At 36.9% G+C, this 15,472-nt stretch overlaps 1 protein-coding gene across 1 annotated transcript in view; it reads right to left on the reverse strand.

Moving 5' to 3' along the window:
• The window catches only part of smyd3 (SET and MYND domain containing 3), a 101,956-nt gene extending 87,713 nt beyond the window's left edge, over positions 1-14,243 (reverse strand). The window contains exon 1 of the mRNA XM_030131099.1: positions 14,044-14,243. Coding sequence (XP_029986959.1) covers positions 14,044-14,204 — 161 coding nt within the window. The 5' untranslated portion in view covers positions 14,205-14,243. The remainder of the gene's footprint in view (positions 1-14,043) is intronic.
• Between the last annotated feature and the right edge of the window lie 1,229 nt (positions 14,244-15,472).

The raw sequence follows: 15,472 nt of genomic DNA on the forward strand, positions 1-15,472 counted from the left end.
GACGCCTAATTAGGCCTACCTCAGCATGTCTCCGCTGGTGTGTGTGTGGAGCATCGTAATTAATTACCCACGAGTACTGGCTGCTTTACTGTAACCATGGGAGAGTTAGTTCATGTGTTCATGTGTGTGTCTAAGTTAATAATTAGTGCAGGTCCTCTTTTCAGGGCTGTCCGGTCGTGCCTGAGTGAATTTTCTCATTTCTAAGCTGAGAGGACAACACAGCATGATGCAACTCTCTCCGACGACAGGTGAAACTGTACAAGTGCATGTATGTGAAGTAAATGAGTAATAAATGTTAACATAAATCTAGTGTATCAGTCCTGATGCCTTTAAAATGGTTGAAGCACATCCATATATTGAGGACTGGAATTAGACTTCACACAATCCTGCACATACTGATTACAAATTAGGCCTTAGTAACACAGTGAAAACTAGAAACATTTCCCAGAACCATCACTGTACGATAAAGTGGAGTTGAGAGAATGAACCCATGTTTAAAGAATGAATATGCAGAACTGCCTGAGTGACACTACTGCCATCTAGTGTTGCAGAAATATGACAACATTAAAAGCAACATAACACAACCTCTCAGAATGCTGCAGACTTCCAAAGCAGAACCACAGCGACACATAAACATGATAATATATGAACGTGTGTGTGTGTGTGTGTGTGTGAAAGATGGCGAGATACCAGCTGTGCAGCATCCCGAGCTGTGTGTGAACCCTTGCTGAGTTCTTAATGGTTGTTTAGAGGATGATTCATTGACACCTGAGGGAACTCATATGGGACGAGTCTCCTTCTGGGTTCATTATCATGATGATGGGAGTACACACACATGTTCACACACGCATGCACACATCTCAAGTTGGACTAAAATCATTTAATGAAAACAGGATGTAACCAGCCGAGTCTATATGGACATGGGATAGTTTCAGGTAGGATTTTCATGGGGTATTAAGTCATAGTGAGAATCTATGATACATTTTCTCACAGTTTACAGCTATTTTTCACAGGTATTGGTTTGTATTTGGGTAAGGGAGGCATGTCTGGGAAACCATTTAACATAAGATACCAATGGCTGATTGAGCTTTACTGCAAACTGTCCTGAAAGAGATTTCAAGAATTTTATTTTGTTTTAAAACCTAAAAGGGAATAAAAGAAAGAGCAAGAAAAAAAAGAGAATTAATTGTCTGAGTGTGCTATAATGAAGCCATGAATAACTTTCATGTTGCCCTAGAATACAGTGATGGCTCTGAATCTGGATCTTTGCTTTATTTTGGCGATAAAAGAAGTGTGACTGAAGTGCTGTTTGATAGCAGACAAGAATTATAACAGAACAGTGAGGCCAATCAGCCTCAGAAATGATAATATAAGATTGTTTTCTTATCAATAGGTAAGTGATGGAATTATGGTACAGTATGTTCATCCAGTATTATCACAGACGACATTAACCTGCTCAGTTAGTTCAATGAATTTAGTTTGTTTGAGCCTGTGTTGTGCTCATCATAGTTCACTTTGTGCAAATGAAAGTCAGCGTTGTACACTATTCCCACAGTAAAAGAGTGTTTTCATGAAAAATCTCCTCCAAGCCATCTAAATTGAAATCAGATTACAGGATGTGATTTTAATGGAAACAAAACAAGTAACAATTTTTAGAAGATTTGCATTTTTTCATTTGTTATATAATGTACTTCTCCTTAATTAAACTAATCAACACTGACCTATCAGCCAAAAAAAAGTATGTTCCCAGAATTTTGCAAACAGTACATCCTTAATCCCTTCCACGTAATTTATAAAATTTTCTGAGCAAAAAATCTGAAAGAACTAAGATATGTATATAATATTTTGACTTGACGATCAATCAGTTTATTTGGTGTTCGTATCTCTTCTAGATTATATCAATATTATTTGTAGCTATTTTGCTAGAATGAAATGAAGTTAGATGAATATATATTACTAAAAACAATGTGAATTAATCCATAAGACATTTTATTGAGCCACCTCTTAATGAAATGCTGACAAGTATAAACAGAAGTGGTGGATCTGAAATACTGATCTGAAATCTGCCATAAGCTACTACCGTTTTAACTGCGAAGAGAATAGCTGCATAAAAATAAATAAGTCCAAATTATTTCTTATTATATTAAGTGTTACAAAAAGATGTTCTATTTATTTCATTGTGAAAACAAATCACAGTCTTTCATTAGTTGTGTTGCACTGAAGCCTAAAAGAATAGCGCTACCACACCTTTCTTTATTTTTAATGTGAAACTACAATCAACAGAAGATTAGCTTTGTTTAACATTCAGAAAAGAACCAATAAAAGACAGATGGCAAGGTACCAAAGTCAGACCACCAGCATCTTTGAGGCTTGGAGTCTCGTCATTACCCTGAGGCTACAGACTGAAACCAGCAAAGTAAAACAAACACACACACACAAAAAAAAGATACACAAGGAAAAAGATCAAATAATTTCATTTAGAGGTGCCGTGCAGTCACACCCAGCATGCAACATTGGACCAATCAGATAAAGCTTCAGATGGCGTTAACTACCCTCAAATTAACTGGTGCCGGTTTAATAGTGACTGGAATAGTAATTTGTTTATTTATTGTGAGTCAGGTTGTCATTACAATGTTGAACAGTGTTACCACAGATCTCTCTAATATCATGCAGACCTAGTGGGTAGACTTAGTACTTAAGGACAAATCCATTCTAGCTGTTTGCCCTTATATTCCCTTATATTAAAGATGATTAAATCCATTGCTTTGTCATTAGTGTGATGGTTGATATTAGAAGCAGATACACACAGATGCTTTGGTTGATGACTAGCAGCAGTTACACACATGGGGAGGTGTTCAAGGCAAGCACAAACAAAAAATTTACAGCAAATCAGTTGGTTTGTAAATGATACAGCTGTGTGAGTGTGTTTCCCAGCACCGTGATGTTTGGAAACACCTGGGTATCCAACTGCAGGAGGGAGGGAAAACTAGAAGGGATGGAGACCAGAGGAGGAGGAGGAGGAGGAGGAGAGGAGAGAGAAGCAGATGTGTGCAAAATAATTTCCATAAGGAATGAGGCAGAGTTAGAGAGATGGAGCAGAGGTATACAGGCCCAAAACATGTATCTGAAAGATAAGAAATTAGTAGGTGGGGGTGGGGGTAAAAGGGTGAAGAAAAACACAGAATATGGGAAGAGAAGGCAAGCAGATGGAAAGAAAAAAATCGAAGGAAGGGTGGGAAAAAAGGAGGAAGAAAGAGATGTCAAGAACAACAGATGGGAGGATAAATCGCAAGAAGGGAACAAGTGAAAGGCGGAGGAGTGCTGACTTGCCTTTTGAACCATTTCCCTCCTTTCATCTGGTCCTGCTCCTCTTTCTGTTGGCTAGCAGACTGCATCGAAAGAAGCCATCTGTATGCTCCACCACATCCACACAAACACATACTCTTATCAGTGTGTGTGTGTGTGTGTGTGTGTGCGTGTGTGTGCGCGTGTATGTCTGTGGAAGTGAACAAGAAAAACTAGTTGAAGGTTTGACATGAGATAAAAAAAAAACAACTTTGACATGAGATTAAAAAAAAACTGAGAACAAACAGCATTTGAACACTGATGGGGTAAAGTTCCTCTGCCCAGAACTGAAGTTCCAGGTGTTTTTTATAGATCAGAGTCTGACACAAACACAATCCTGAAGGGCAGAGTCTGAGATACTCTATTAATGTCAATCATAAACGATCCAAAAAGGCCAAACATTAAAGCATCCGGTTTCTTAACCTTGACAACATACAGACTTTCCTTATCAGACAAAGGCCGGTAAACATAATGACATAATCACCTGAATATCATGATCTAAGCCAACTGTCAATTTTCAAAAGTCTGGAACTACTCTGGCCAGCTGTAAAATCATAAATATATTTTAAAAAAATTAAAAAGCTGGAGGAAACTAACAGAAGTGCAATATTTTATCCCTGTTTCCACATTGTTCCACACTGCTTCAGCTTTGACTGGAGCTCATCATCTACTTGCGTCCCCTTTGTCTGCTGTGATTTAAGGTTGATACTAGTGGATCAGCCAGTGGGATAGTCTGCTGTGATAGTTGCTACTGTTACATCAAATACTGTCCCAAATATTTGTCTGACAGCTTAAGATAGTTACTGCGTTTCAATGAATAGTTAATGATGGATTTAGTGTAATAGTGAAACAGCACAGCACTGGACATTGTTCAGTTGTGAGAAAGGGCTACATGTCCTCTTCATTAGGACATGTAATATTAAACTCTTACAGGATTACACTACAATAGCGGCAGAAAAAATACACAAAAACATAACCAGATTTTACTCACAAGTATTTGTATCATGTGTGATGACTAGGGGTGTAAGACAATATCCATTCCACAATATATCATGATATTTCATTTCACAATACTGTATCAATATTAAAAAGTACTGTATCAATATTTTTAGGTATTTATTAAAATGCAGACTTTGTTTGTTGGTTTTCTTTTTTGTTTATTTATATATTCACATGGGTATTTTGTTCTGTTATTTGTATACTATAAAAGTAGTAATATGATATTGCAGGTCATAAATGTAGTTTTTTGAAGTTGATAACACTGTTTTGTTAAATAATGGTTATTTCAAGCACCCTAAAAGCACTTTTTGCTGTGTGAAAGATGCAGTAGTTCCTTTGTTGGGGTTGCACAAAAATAATGTTTTGATGTTAGATGATTCAGGGAATGTACACTACATTCTTTTCACAACTAACAGAATATGAACATCTGAGCAGGATCTTAAACTGTAATGTCTGTGCAACATAACTTGTGTGTGTGTGTGTGTGTGTGTGTGTGTGTGTGTATGTATGTGTGTGTGTGTGCTCACGCATGTGTGTGTGTGTTTTGTACTGGTAAAGCCACGTTATAACTTTATTTAAATCCAAGTCCTGCACTTTAAGTTTTAACAGATGAAAGTTTTGTGATAACGTATTTGATCCTATTCTGATCAAATAAAAAATGGCTTATTATTTGTGCATATTTCTGGTGTAATTCATTTTTTCCAGGAAATAACCTTTTAAAAAACAGAAGCAAAACAAGCAAAAAAATATTGACTTTTTAACAGTATCATGATATATCGTGATACATCGTATCGTGATCCTAGTATTGTGATTTGTATTGTATTGCCAGATTCTTGCCAATACACACCCCTAATGATGACATGAGTTTGGGCTGTGTGAAAAATTGCTGATTATTTTCATATTTTGCTGATGATTTGTTCAGTGCATAAATAGCAAAGAAATCATGTATGAAACTGTAGAGCTTCCCTCTAAAACGCATTCAGATGAAATGAGAACAAACCTCTCAATGTCAACCTCCAAGCTGACTTTTTTGTCTGTCAAACAATGCGACCGACTGGAACTTCAGTTTCTTAAACCAACCAAAGTTTCTTGCTATAAATAAGACAAAGAATGATTACATTTTTTTTTTCTTTCTGATGTCTACACTGAAATGTGTGTGTGTGTGTTTTCTGCATGGTCCAAAGAGAGACTGAGTGAGAGATTGGTGTCAAATAAAAAGACTTCATCTGACAGAGATAGTGTCACCCTCCATCTCCATACTCCCCAAACAAACAGATGCAAATTCTTCTTTGGTCTGTCAAAAATAAAAGGAAACCCATTAAAAGCTTCCTGTGTGAGAGAGAGTGTGTGTGTGTGTGTGTGTGTGTTTGATGTGTTATCTGTCCAACAGAGACGACATGTTATCGCTCTCCTTCCACCTCCAATTTAATCTGGAACTTGCTCATCTTTCCGACTCAAACCTTTAGCTGTCACACTGTAACTTGGATTCAGTGTGTATGCAAAAATTTCCGACCGAAACAGTTCACAAAACTCCAAGTCAGTCCATATACTGTCAAAAACTTGTATTTGAATTGTGAAAATAGCATGCTTGGAGGCCTGTTTTGTTTTCCTTTACTTAGTGTGTATTCATATGGGGACAGGTATGCAGGATAGACTGTTGCCACAGACTAGAGCATCTGGAATATAACCTAAACTAATTCACAAAGCCTGTCCTCAGCTGGGCTTTGAAAACATAAAACTCAGCAACACAAATATAAAACTGAAACACAAAAGACAATGCACAGACAACTTAGAAAATCATTACAAATTAATAATGTAACAAGAAGCAGTTACTTTGTAGACATTGTCCCAAGGAAGCTACATAGAAAATTTGAAATGAATCCGACCAGTAGTTTTGTTGGAGAAGATGTTTTAAGATAGTGTTAACGAAGACATGAAGACGACGAAGACGACAGCGAAGACGATGACAAAGGCGACCACAAAGACAATGACAAAGATAAAGATGATGACAACAACAAAGACAATTATGAAAATGACAACGAAGATGGAGACGAAGATGGAGACGAAGATGATGACGACAACAAAGACCACGAAGACGACAACAATGACGCTAGACATAACGGCTTCACAATAGCTCATGGTGTATCAATCGGCGAGCTAAAAAGCAGTTTGTCCAAATGTAGACCTACATAAAGGTATCTTCTTGTTCCCACAGGATGCTCCTAATGTTACTGAGACTCTCATAAGGTCGCTGAGCCCCAGAGGAGACTGGGTATGTAGGCATTTATGAATGAATTTAACAAATTTAATGAAATCCTTGACAAATATGCTTAATTTCTTGAGATTATGACGATGTGACCTTATCAAGTTCCTGTTCAAATGATTTGATCGATCGCACATCATCATGAGTGTTGACTGGGTTAGACATTGATGTTTACAGTGATTACATGTCTTTGCAGCTGTAAGCAACATTTTACACCCTTAAGATGGGAAACAATGTGAGTTTTCATTATCAATTAATCTGTTGATTGTCTTCTTGTCTGATCAATTAGTTTTTGACATATAATAAGTCAGAAAATACTAAAACAATGTTGATCACTGTTTTGCAAAACCCACTGTGACATCTTCAAATGTCTATTTGATCTGAAACTCAAACATATTCAGTTCTCTGAAATGGAAAGAAGTCAGAAAATATGAGAATAAGATAAAGAATTTTTTTGTCTTATACACAAACCAATTATCAATCTAATTATAGCTTTACTTAATAGTTGATAACTATTAGACTAATTGTTGCAGCTCTAAACTGGGCATAATTTTCATTCAGCAATGATTTGCATGGTCTGAGTAACAAAAATCTGCATCAAATCCTCAGTGCCATGAGGCCAGTGAACACCAAGTTCCCTAAAATTATTATTCATTCATAGCTTTTCTTCACAGAGTTCTTGTTTTTTTTTTTTTTTTTATTACCTGTGGCATTTATTACCTCGGCCAGGAGGTATTGTGATCACTTTGCTTTGTGTGTTTGCATGTTTTGTTTGTTTGTTAGCAAGATAACTCAAAAAGTTATGGACGGATTTTCATGAAATTGTCAGGAAACGCTGATACTGGCACAAGGGAAAAATGATTAAATTTTGGTGGTGATGGGGGGGGGGACAGATCTGTCTTGGCGGAGGTCTGTGCTCTCCAAGTGCTTTTCTTGTTTAGCTGATTCATTTTTGTTTTAAGTGCACTGAACATGATTTTTCTCTTCTGCAGTTATCTGTGCAATTTACCCAAACATCCATTTATTTCACAACTTCAAGATTAAACGGTTGGAAAATCTTACTCCAATTTCCTAACAGCCCTCTGGCTTTAGTAAGTGACATTTATTGAAAATAAATAAATAAATAAATAAAAACACTTAATACTAGTTCAAAGGGGCGCTGAATTAATGGCTGTTAAATCTTTATTAGTTCAGTACTCTTGAACTCTGTTTGAGAGGCCAACTATGACTCAGCTTCACTTAACTACAACTGTGAACACAACCCTTATCTCTGATACAGGTCTGATTATTATTGGATAATAGGCACATGTCCGCCGGTAAAAGTCACTAATAAGGGCAACGACCTTTATGATGCTTGAGCAGATATCTAAAAGTAATTACATTCTGGTGTGTGTTGTTTAACATTGACCAAAATGCCATGCTGAAATCAGTTTTGCCTCTTACAGGTGAAAGGTATGGCTTGCATTGCTCTTCAAATGCATATTTTTCATCATTTTGGTCTAACAGATGCATTTAAGATGCCACTTCACAGTGAAAATGGTACTATATTTAGTGATAAAAATGTATTTTATGTCTTTGTTCCACACGGTATCTCACCTCACCCCCTCTTGTCTCTCTTTGTGAGTCTGAGAAGCTTTAATAGCAGTTTGTTTGTTGACCTCTGGCAACTTTAAGCCTGCTGAGATGTGTGTGTATGTGTGTATGTGTGCGTGTGTGTGTGTGTGTGTGTGTGCGCGCGCGTGTGTGTACTCCCTCAGCGTTTATCACTCATTACTTACATGCAGCCTTCAAGGCCTGTAATTAACATCAGCTTTGATCCCCTCCCACCATCCCTCCATCCCCCACCTGCTCATTTCCTGCAAATCACACACACACACACACACACACGCACACACATACACACACACACACACACACACACACACACCAATGCACATCCAACATTCACAATTCAAAATAAGTCTCTCTATTGCCAATGAGTCATGCAAATAAATGCACAAACACACACATTCTTGAACATTCTGTCATGCTGTGAGATTAATTGTGTTCTATTGAAAGCAGAGAAACAAACTTCACATCACTGAGACCAATCTCTGCCCTGGGCAATGAATGTGACTGATCGTGTGAATGTGTGTGTTTGTGAGCCTAATATCCGACGTGTTTCATGACAGCGACACAGCTTACAGATGTGTCACTAATATCAAATCAATACACTGTGTGCGACTGACACTCTGAAGACTGGCCACAAGCCAAGCACATGTAACAATGACACTTATTCAATGTCTCAAAAACATGATCTGCACAACGTTACCTATACTGCCTCCTGTTTGCCCCCAGTGGTGAAAAAACAATGGAATTCAGACTAACTCTCCAATTTATTATTGATTTCTGTTGTTATAAATCTATCATAATGTGTAACAGCCTGAGGACAGCCAGTCTTCAGTGTTGTAAACAGCAGTGAGCCTTAACAATATATAGAAATATATGAACAAATACAGTAAAGTCTTAGACAGCCTTTAGGTTTGTTGATTTTGCAGGGTTGTAACAGGCATGTGTCTTTATTTCTAACAAGAAATATGCAAAAAATATGTGCACAGTATTGAAATGCACACAATGCATTTTTGGTTTTAATAGTGATTACATATTTGTTGTAGGGCAGCATGATATGGAAAAAAATCATATCACGATTTTTTTTTTTTCCATATAGACGATATCAATATGTATCACGATATAAATCAAATCCCTACTTTTGTCCAGCTTAAATTTTCCATTACTCGTAAGTTAGCTGTGAAGACATCAGAAGGTTATTTTTGATTTAAATATGATTTATTTTCTGTCAGAGGTTGAACATGACAGATGTGCTGAAGAACATTATACAACTGTTTCAGACAAATAAAACGGGTACATATATTTAAAACTAAACTAAAAGTCTGACCAGCAGGCAAAAGCTTTCAAGTTTTAAAAGTGAACACAAACAAAACAGACCATCTTCACCATAAAATACCAGGGGTATAGGCTATATGTGGGGGTGTGCTCCTTAACTGCCATAGCTGGCATAACAGGTGAGTGTTTGCGTTCCTCACGTAGGCTACATGTATTTGTTTGGTACACCTCCGTATTATACTGAAGGCCCTGAACCGAAATGGTTCACACCCTACTTTTCAGTAACCTAGTTGCCCGAGTTCTCTGTCACATTTTCTCCTGAGGGAACACTCATTACCTCCCGCTGCAGCCTATACACTAGCATGTGCTGTGTAGGGATAGCAATTGATAAGAATTTAACGATTCCAATTCATTATCGATTTTGCTTATTGATCCAATTCATTATCGATTCTCATTGGGTGAGGGAATAAAAGAGTACATATGGTTGTGTTTGCATCAACTGTCGATTATTTTTCCATCTCTGCACAGAAAATGTCAAATATTAAGTATGCACAAATAATAATAATAACAGATGATGCTAGGCCGGTTTGGGTGGGGGGGGCACTGTACAGTGAAACTGAAACTTACAATGCTTTACTAATTCCTCTATGTCTCCCGCTGTTGCGCACATCATTTTACTTTTCTCTTCCTTTGGAAACTTCTGTTTGAGGGGGCAGGACATTTGTTGCCCCACCCACCCACCCCCCGGTGCCCTGTTGTTCGCTCTGCTGCTAGATTCACAAATGTCACTAAGTAATGTATCAAACATGTGACATTCCTGCAAATGAATTGCATGCTGTGTGGACAAATGTTTGAGCATAGTGGAGGGACTTCCCCCTTTGAAGAAATGGAAGCTTTGCAAGTGTTACAAGTGGCCCTGGTGTCATCTTTTCGTGTGAACTACAGCCATACTTTGGAGCATTTCTGCTACAATGCCATGTTGGCTATGTTCTGAACCAAAACAATGCAGCGTGCATGGGATGTCATCACACATGCGCAACGAAGGCAGAATCGATAAGCAGAATTGTTAAGCAGGCAGAAAAACAATTCGAAGGAATTGAGCTACTGGGAACCAGTTCTCAAAAAGAACCGGTTCTCAATTCCAATTCTTAGTGCTGCGGCTGGCTCTTACGTCTGTGCTGTGTGCATCAACCTGAATTGATGTGGCTCTAGCGTGATTGGTTCAGTGCAGCCTTACTTAATTATGGCTGCCTATAAGAGCTACAATCTTCTGGAGGTTTTGTTTTTTTGAGAATCAACGATATATCGGCTTCCCTAAGGGGGGGGGGGGGGGGGGGGGGGACCAGTGCCAAACAAGTCACTTAGCATGTCTAAGTAAGGCTTTGACAATAAATCCCTAAATTCCTTATAGAATTCAAATGTGAATCCATCTGGCCCTGGTGCCTTCCCATTCTGAAGCGGTTTGATAGCTCTCTCCACTTCCAGCTCCGATATTTCTGCATTTGGGTTGATTAATTTGTGAGAAAAAAATTTCCATTAAGGATTGCGAGTTGTCACATTGTTCAGACTTATATAGATTCCTGTAAAATTCTAGAAAATCTGCATTAATTACCTCAGGATCCGTAGAGCAGGAGCCACTCCCATCGGAAATTGAAGCAATTGTTTGGATAGCTATTTGAGTTTTCTTAGCTCTTATAGACCCATCTCATTGCTTAATGTTGATTTAAATTTACTGTCTAAAATTCTTGCAACAAGTTTGGAAAGTATCTTGCCCTATGTAATAAATACTGACCAAACAGGCTTTATTAAGGGTCGCAATTCGTGTAATAATCTCAGACATCTTCTAAACGTAATTCAGTTCTGTCACTAGCACGTTGTGAATGGTCTTGTGGTCTCCCTATAATGTTATTGTTTTATCCCCCAGCCCTAATTTGTTGTATGTTTCAGTTGTACATATATTACAATAAAGACTGAGAAATGCATATGTGTGGTCAAGCATGCCAGAAATAAAAACTGAATGAACTGTGTTGAATAAATACTGTAGAAGCTAAATGGGATCATCTACAGAGAAAATTATTTTTTTTAAAAAACAGGACTTTCTGAAGGGTCTGATCATATTTTGATAAATTGTTCAACACTGAGCTGCACCAGTCTTTCTAAGTGACAGAGCAAAACTCAGACATATCTGTGTAATATAACACAACACCTGCAAACATGTGCAAACTGACACAAGTTTGTTTTCCCCTCACACTCCAGTTTTAGAGTCTGCAAAGGAAGCAGCTCAAGTCATGAATTCAAGTTAAAAAATAAACAATGGTGCCCTGTTGTTGTAGCATCAATTCAACACATTTACATCCCTGCAGGGCATTTCTTAGCTGTTCTTCAGCCAATTACTCAGCTCAGATTCCAGTAATTGAAACACACAGACACATACGCAGTAAAAACCACAAATGCACACACACATCTTTCTGCTGCAGATTTAGAGGATTTGTTGCAGTACTAAATGAACTCATCATTACTGGTGCTACTTAAAAACAGACCCATTTTTTGCTGATTAACTAACAATTACACAATAATAATAATTCAGAGTAATCTCATACATTTTGTTTTTGCTGCTATTAACCACCCCCCTTTTTTTGTGCCAGGGAAAAGATCATCTTAATAATATATACTGTAGATAACAATTGTCTAACTGTTTGGAAGTCTTTCAGCTCTTCATCACATTGTCTCTGAATGAGAACAAATTCAATCATACAAATTTAGGAAATACCTACAACTGCCATCTGTGAAATGTCATCTTATATACCAATGACTGATATTTGTAAAGATCAGCTAATACTGATGTACTGCTGCATCGATCAATGTGACTGATGACATCAAGGTTTCTTATTGGAATTCAGAGGGTTTAAGTGCTATCTAGGTTCTATCACTGGGGGGTTGAAATTATTCATTTGAGTTATTTCAATTCTACTTAAATAACCTGAAGCACTCAAAAGTCTATTCACCTTAAAATCATCAATTCTGTGGTGACTTGGTACAAGAGGTACAAATCTTGTTTTTCAGCGAGGGCCTTGGTGGTTCAATCCTTAGTTACGGAAACTGGCTTTTGATAATAAATACTGGCAAAACAAATTTAAAGACTAAACTTGGTGATAAAGTCCATTTGGGACAAAGTACAACTGTCAGATATGAGTTTAGATGCTCTCCACATTGATTGGCCCAAAATGGGTCAGGTGATGCATCTGAATTTTTTGATGAAACGCCTCTGACCTGATATTATTACATTGTTTTACTGCAACACATTGGTTTTCCTCTCACAGCCTAAATTTCAATCTAAATTGTAACTCTGTTAGTATTTATCGTGTCACACACTATACACATGTCCAACCTTGAAAACAGCCCATAGCAACACCATACCGACAGCCTACACAGCCAAAACGTAAAGCCGCACCTCTGATAGCAGATGTCCTCAGACACATATAACATCAGCTCACATGCTTCAAAAAGTTGCATAATAAAAGAAAAATATATTATAATTTTTTTTTGGTTTTGCTTTGTGTTTTTTTTTTGTGTGTGCAACTCAAACCTCCACAAGAAGTGAGGTGTCTTATGGACATTTGTGTTAACTACTATCATCCACCATCACATACATATAAGACACATACTGTAATGCATTAGCTAATTCATCATGCATTGTCTACATCAGAAGCCTAACTATCACACTGTACATGTCACTGGTCTTATAGTCAAATTATAGTCTCATAATTCTGTAAACACACTTTTGCTTGATGAGGCAGCTCTATTAGACAAAGCATAGCAAAGCAAACAGCAAAACAACTGCAGCCAAATGAGTTGTAACAGGTTGAATCACCTCTAACACATGCATCTGTTCTAACACTGACACTGCAAACACATTTGGTGTAATATGGTGTACTTGTACATTCTCTCTAACTGCTCCTCATTGACTTTATAATACAACTTAACATAAAAAAAAAAAAACATTGGAAAATCCTTAATGCTCTGTTATTGATAGATTAACATAAATTCCAAAAAATGCAAACTCAATATAATTTTTGAGAATTTAAACCATAAAATGTTTCATCACTCACCACACCCTCTTATTCTAATCTCACTCCTATTTCTTTGAATTTATTTTCAATGACTGGGAATCATTTCTGTGCTGGATATTGAGGACAATTACTGCAGTCTATGCTACAGAAATACAGAAGGAGTTCTTGTGCCATCTAGTGGTTACTACTTTTAAAATAGGAGATGCAGTTGATACGTGATCATGAGCATTCAATAACTAGCAACACCATGACTGATACATGCCAACCAGTAAATGAAGGTAACAAACAAATAAAGACAGAAAACTAACTGAGACTTGGATTAAATCAACTCATAATATTGCCCTCGTTTACAGCCTTCAACACTGAATTGCTCATGGACCACTGACATTAGGTGCATCCCAGATAAAACATGAAACCACAGACAGTATCCACACATCAAACCAACAGGTAGGAGGATGCTAACAGAAGCCTGTGTTGTTCTACCGTGTGAAGCAGTGGTGACAGACGTCTCTGGACACTTTTTTGGACACGCAGTTCGCCAGCGGCTCAGCGGAGAACACCAGCTCCCCTTTAAGGATCCTGCCCGTGGCCCGGAGCCCGTTACCTTTACCTGGGCTCACAAAACGCTCCAGTTTCGGTGCCATGTTCACTTTACAGCACTCCACGTGAACCGCAGCGGTGTTTACATCCGCATCAGACGTAAAGGCTGCGTCATGACGTCACGCAGTCCCTCCTCACTAAAGCAGGTTGTCATTATATTGTTTTTATATATGTATTCTCTTATATGTATTGTGTTACATGCTAAATGTTTGACAAAGTTTGTATATTGATATTTAAATAAAGTAAAAAAAAAAAAAAAAAAAAAAAAAGGTTGTCATTATATTTAGTTCGAGCTGTAATAACAGACATAAACGTAATGCATTGAATGAAAAGAAGAAAATCTCCCCCAGAGGTAAAGCAGTATGGAATTCAACTTTTTCTAAAACTGAGTGGTCAAGAGCATGGCCATTACCATATAAATGCTGTGTTACAAACAAAATTAGAATTTTACATCTCAAAATTTTACATAACATATATCTCTCCAACGCTATTTTGTGTCGATTTTATGATGTGGAAGAAATATGTAACTTTTGTCAATCTGAATCTGAATCTACTTTACACTTATTCTTTTTATGTGAACATTCTTCTAATTTTTGGTCCAAAATTGAAAATTATATCATATCTAAAAGTAACAATAAAATAAATATAACATCCTAAAATGTAATTACTTATTTTAAACATGATACCAATAATCTAGAATTTATTGTAAATTTATTCATATTATTTGGAAAATTTCATATACCTAAAAACAAATATACTAAAACACACGCAAATTTTAAAATCTTCTTATAAGAATTTGAAAATTATATTAAATCTTTAGAATTCATATATAATAATAATAATTTAAAAAAAAGCACTAACACATTGGCTAGTTATAAACAATTTTTCAAAACTGACTGAACTCTCTTGCATTTATTTATTTATATTTGTCAGATTTATTGTTTATTTACTTATTTACTTTTTTTAAATTATAATTTGTATTTTATGCTTTGTATTTTTAAATTTATGCATTATTTTTTTAAACTTATATGTTCAAATGCTTTTTCTCTTTTGACATCTTGATGTTTGTTTAAAATTTTGTACAGTATACTCAAATGTTGTTAATAAAGTTGTTTAAAAAAAAAAAAAAAAAGGTTGTCATTATATTTTATCTATTTTCCGTTCCCTCAGGTCCTCCTCCTCTATCCACCTCACCGTGCCCCTGTCCGTCTCAGCACCATGGGAGGCCGAGCCTTCAGCCACTCTGCTCCTCAGCTCTGGAGCTCCCTCCCACCATCCATCCGTAACTGTGACTCTCTCCCCACATTCAAAT

The sequence above is a fragment of the Sphaeramia orbicularis genome, chromosome 3, assembly GCF_902148855.1.
Source record: "Sphaeramia orbicularis chromosome 3, fSphaOr1.1, whole genome shotgun sequence".
Taxonomy (NCBI): Eukaryota; Metazoa; Chordata; class Actinopteri; order Kurtiformes; family Apogonidae; genus Sphaeramia; species Sphaeramia orbicularis.